Source organism: Hipposideros armiger, unplaced genomic scaffold (genome assembly GCF_001890085.2).
Source record: "Hipposideros armiger isolate ML-2016 unplaced genomic scaffold, ASM189008v1 scaffold_11, whole genome shotgun sequence".
NCBI lineage: Eukaryota > Metazoa > Chordata > Mammalia > Chiroptera > Hipposideridae > Hipposideros > Hipposideros armiger.
This window is the reverse complement of record NW_017731361.1, coordinates 3,791,001-3,796,594: the sequence shown is the minus strand read 5'-3', so window position 1 is coordinate 3,796,594 and position 5,594 is coordinate 3,791,001. Positions and strand designations below refer to the sequence as shown.

General features: G+C 42.0%; 1 protein-coding gene across 4 annotated transcripts in view; it reads right to left on the bottom strand.

Moving 5' to 3' along the window:
- LOC109393460 (protocadherin gamma-C4) overlaps positions 1 to 5,594 on the bottom strand; it is a 161,371-nt gene that overhangs the window by 123,033 nt on the left and 32,744 nt on the right. Inside the window, exons 1-2 of one of the 4 annotated variants that reach the window (XM_019662807.1) lie at positions 3,902 to 4,715; positions 1,683 to 3,751 (exon numbers count right to left, since the gene is read on the bottom strand). The exons of 2 other annotated variants lie outside the window; for them this stretch is intronic. In XM_019662807.1, the coding sequence (XP_019518352.1) occupies positions 1,683 to 3,751; positions 3,902 to 4,109 (2,277 nt within the window). In that variant the 5' untranslated portion in view covers positions 4,110 to 4,715. Of the gene's footprint in view, positions 1 to 1,682; positions 4,719 to 5,594 lie in introns of those variants that run through there. One more of the 4 variants, XM_019662743.1, reaches the window with a different exon arrangement.

Sequence of the window (5,594 nt, the reverse complement as noted above, 5' to 3'; positions counted from 1 at the left end):
TATATATATATATATATATATATATATATATATATGACCATATGACTCCCTTGACCAATACCCAAGATTCAAGTTCTTTAAAATTGTTATTTACTAATAAATTCTGACTAAAACCATCAAAGAATTATATTACAAATGTCCAAACAAATCATACTTGAAAATGTGTATGACTGGAATCGCTTGGTTAGGCATATGCATTTGGAATTCTGGAATAAATAATTCTACAATAATTGCTGAAATGTAAATACCACAATATTGATTTAGAAAAATGTGCATCACACTTAGCAGCTAATTTAATGATATCAACTTAATCACTATTTATGAAGACTGACAACTTCAGGTTACAAGAGAGGTTTTCATTCATTTTCAAGATATCACTTCAATTGTTTATTTTACATGCACATACCAAATTTAAATGCACAAATGACCAACCTATTATTTATCAGATCATAGAATCCTCTAGCTCAGGGCAGCTCATCAACTTATATTATTCCCTGTATTCTATTAATTCCAAGGCCATCAACTTACTTTTGAAGAGTGCCAATAATAGAATCTCCTTAGTAATCCACTTTCTGATAGGACAACTTAAACATCTCAAAACTGTTTTTTTTCCTACTCATCAAGGCCATGATGAATTAGGCTAATTATTCTTTCAAATGACAACCCTCCTTTCTTAAATATTTGAATAGAATTCCTGCATGACAGAGCCTTATTTTATCTGGGTTAAATATGCTAATTATTTAATTCCTTATTTGAATACTATTAATCCTTCATTCTCCCATTCATTAGTCACTCCTCTATTTTTAGAGCTATATCCTGTAAGTGGACACTAATGAGCATATTTTAAAATGGATTTTCATTTTTAAATACTACCAAGCACACAGATTGCAGAAGACATTGTGGTAGGCACAGAGCATCAGGTGCTTACCTTTACTTGTTAACAGCCCAATAATCATAATAATGTCAACAAATACTTGTTCATTATACTGCTTTATTGTTTGAAAAAACTTTTATACAATTATTTTATTATATTTTATTTCTCCAGAATTTTTGTGAGATAGATAACACAAGTCTTTTTTCATTTCAATTTTATTTTGAGGACTATAGATATTGTGACGGGTCTGAAAGGAGTACCAGATAGTTTCAGGTATATTATTCAGGTCTTCCCAATTATTTTTATCTTTTATAAATATAATTTTTGGTTCCTAAGTAGTAAAGGGGCTATATCTCTCACAGATCGCCATCATTTTAGAAAACACTTTCTATTAATTAAAAGTGGGAAAAACCAAGATATTGATCTTCTTTAACAGAGGCTACAATTCAGTTTTATATATATATATATATACACATATATATGTATATATATGTGTATATATATATATATATTAAAAAGAATCTCAGAAATATCACATGATAGGAAAAAGAAATGAGATGTATGCAACCACGGGCACAAAGAGCTTGCCAAGAGGAGAAAAGAAAACAAAAAACATCTAGGGCCTATATTATTAAGATTTTTTTGGTGAAATTTGAGAAAACTAAGATTTAATAGTGGTCTATTGACATAAAAGAAACATCTCAAAATTGTACGATTCACTGCAAAACGCTAATATAACTAAGCACTGGTCAAAGAAAAAATTTTACATTTCCTGCTCAAATAAAATCAACAAAAGCAATAACCTCACCTGAACAAGGGAGTCTCCTTCTTTGCAAAAACCTGAATCTTCCTGAATCAGAAGAGGCTCACTTTTCTCACAGCTCCCCTGGCTGATGAGCGTGTCCGCGTAGTTGGGCTGCGGGAAGATCAGGTGACTCTTCCGCGAGTCCGCGGTGAGGGAGACCTCGTGGGAATAGGTCTGCAGGAAAGCCTGCACCGCGTCCACGCCGACAAAGTGAGAGGTGGGCATGCCTGCCAATCTGCCTCCGGAAGTCTGGAGCCTTTGTGACGTGTGCCAGCGCTGCAGTCTGAGCGCCAGCAGCACGATGACAAAGGCGAGGAAGATGCAGGAAACAGCGGCCAAGGCCACCACCAGGTTCAGTGTGAGGCTGGAGTCATCAGGGTTGGCGGACGGCTCAAGACTTTCCAGGTCGGCCAGGACATCTGGGATGCTGTCGGCCACCGCCAGGGTAAGCGTGACGGTGGCCGAGAGAGGGGGCTGGCCGTGGTCCTGGACCGCCACCACCAGGCTCTGCTTGAGCGCGTCTCTGTCCAGCAGGGCACGCGCAGTGCGCACCTCGCCCGTGTGCAGCCCCACCGTGAAGAGCCCTGGCTCGCTGGCCTTGAGCAGGCGGTAGGACAGCCAGGCGTTCTGGCCTGAGTCTCTGTCCACTGCCACCACCTTAGTCACCAGGTAGCCGGGCTCTACTGAGCGGGGCGCCAGCTCCACACCTGTGGAACCATCGGTGGGGATGGAGGGGTACAGGATCTCTGGCACATTGTCATTCTGATCCAGCACAAATATGCTCAGTGATGCATTACTGCTGAGTGGTGGGTCCCCACTGTCATGCGCAGTCACTCTCAATTGCAGGTCACGGAACTGCTCATAATCGAAGGAGTGCAATGCATACAGGACACCGGTGTCAGAATTGATGGAGACATAGGAGGATAGAGGCGCACCCTGGATGGTGTCTTCAGCCAGGGAGTAGGTGACCCGGGCGTTTTTGTCACTGTCAGGGTCGTGTGCAGTCACAGAGAAGATGGAGGCACCTCGGGGGTTGTTCTCAGGGACATAGACAGAATAAGAGGAGTGGGGGAAAGCAGGTGGGTTGTCGTTGATATCTGCCACATTTAGAGAGATGAGTGTTTCTGTAGACAGAGGTGGCACTCCTTTGTCTGTGGCTGTCACAGTGATGTTGTACAAGGATACCTGTTCTCGATCTAGAACTGTACTGGTCATTAATCGATAATAATTGTCTACTGATTTTTCCAGTTGAAATGGCAGACTTCTTGAGATGGAACAAGTTACCAGGCCATTCAGTCCAGAGTCTCGATCATGTACTTGAAAAAGAGCGATTACTGTTCCTGGAGGCGTACTTTCAGCAATTGACCTGCTTCCAGAAGTAACGACTACTTCTGGTACATTATCATTCACATCCAAGATAGTTACTAAGACTTTTGCTCTGTCTTGTAGACCTGGCCGATCCCGGGCTTCAACATCCAGCTCATAAAAGCTGGAGTCCTCATAGTCTAGATTTGCAGAAGTTGATATTTCTCCAGTCAAAACATTCAAGCAGAAAACCTTGGAGATTTTTTCTGTTATCCTCACAAAGGAATATGTTACTTCCGCGTGGACTCCTTCATCCTGGTCGGTGGCCTTTACCGACAGCACTGGCGTACCTACTGGCAGATTTTCAGGAACACTCACACGGTACACAGGCTGAGTAAACACCGGAGCATTGTCATTCACATCTAAGACAGTTACCAGAATTCGCGCCATGCTTGAACGGACAGGGTCACCGCCATCCATGGCAGTAAGAACTAGGTGGTAAATGGCCTCTCCCTCCCGGTCCAGAGCACGCTCCAGCACCAGCTCGGGGTATTTGTGCCCATCAGTTTCAGATGGCACATCATCCACTGAGAAGTGACTATTCCCGCTGAGTTTGAAGCCCTGAAGAGAGTTCTTTCCCACATCCGGGTCATAGACCTCCATAAGTGGTAAACGAGAGGATGGGGGTGCGTTTTCTAGAATTTTCACTTCCAATTCTTCCCTTAAGAATCGGGGTGTATTGTCATTAATATCCACGATTTCCACTTCTATGGGATAAAGATTCAATTTATCCTCAATGAGGATGTTAAAACTCACCAGACACCGCGCGCTCTGGGCGCACAGCTCCTCCCGGTCTATCCTGCCCGCTGTGACCAAGCTGCCACCTCCCGGATTCAGAGCGAAAAGCTGCGTCCTACCTCTGGAGATGATGCGAACTCCACGCTCCGCTAGCTCCCCGGGCTCCAGCCCCAGATCCTTGGAGATATTGCCCACGAAGGAGCCTTTGTCCAGCTCCTCGGGAATGGAGTAACAGATTGGCCCAGCCTCGGCTCCCCACAGCGTCCCCAGGAGCGTGAAGAGCAGGACTAACCGGCTGTGATGCCGGTGCCTTTGCAGAACTGCCATTACTGGCTCCTTAAGGACCTCCCTGGGATTTTGATTAAGGAGAACAGGTTCGTGTCACTCTTGGGATTCTCAGAATTAGAGGTCAAGGTCCATAAAGAAGCAGAGATCCGATGCAAAACGTTTTAGGTCAGCATTTTTGCGCAACTGCAGAGCTTTTGAATCTGATCTGCTTTGTGCTTGGAGGATGTAACTCGAGTTCTCAGTGCTTTCCTTACCCGGGTTAGTGAACAGCGACGCTTAGAGTCCTAACTTAATACTGCATCGTATTTTTGTGAAACCATCATACATAGGATCTTATTTCTTCTAAATCTGCATAAATGATACTCATAAAATTTCTGTCCCCAAGAATGAGAAGAATTTGAAAAAACAAATGAGCCTATTTTGAATAATTTCATATGTTCCCTGGAATTCACCACTCATATATTGTGGTAATATCTCTTAGGGCCTTGGAGAACAAATAATATTACACTTTTCTGTAAATCTTGAATTATCACACTCCACCATCATTTATATTTGTCCCATTTCAACAAGGGCACAAACAACCACAAATATATTTGGAACCAATCCACTTAGTACTAGTCAAATGTTGTCATTTTTAGTTGTCATTATCTATTTTTATTAATGTATAGATTAAGCACTGCCCTATTTTAGCCAATATTTGTGTATACTTTTTAAAACATGCAAAAGAAGTAAAAATATATGAGCTATAATGAAAAATATTTTATATTATATATTATATATAAACCATAGTTTAGGATTGACTGCATTGAAACTAAGTAAATCACTTAATTGCTCAGAATTATGTATAGATATTATGTCTCACAATGAGAGTGTGAGATACTAAGGCATTAGACATGTTTCAGGATAAATTATTTTAGGATAAACAAAAATTTCAAGACCATCACAAGGTGACATTTTATGAAAGAATAGTTGCAACACAGATAAGCGAACAAGGAATTTCTAATACCCCTTATTGTATGCTCCCTCAAACAATAAAACAGAGTAAAATCAAGACATACTTAGCCTGTTTTTTTAACCTCTAAAATAATTAATTGAAACCTAATTATACTTATGGGAGGAAAGGGTTTTGAAGTAACTCACCTGTTGCAAATCAACTGAATCAGAAGTCATTTTGGGATTGTCACTGCTGGCACTTTCAAACCAAGAGGCTTCATTACATAGAAGATCTTGTGCTGGAGCATGTGCAGGGTTTACATTGAGAAATTTAAACTCAGTCTTTGAGGAATGTGAGGCAGCGCACAGATTATAAGAATAAGGCAAAGTCCCTTCGCAGTAGCTGGGGAGAACCCCGGGTCCAGTCTTGGAGCAGATACCACCAGCCTGAAAGCAACTCCATGAGGTATTGCTGGAGGAGCGTCGCAGGCTCAGAGCCACCGCCAGAATCACCGCGAGGAGGAAAAGCACTGAGATCAAGGCCAAGGCCACAACCAGGTAAAACTGCAGCTCAGCCTGGGGGTCAGAGGG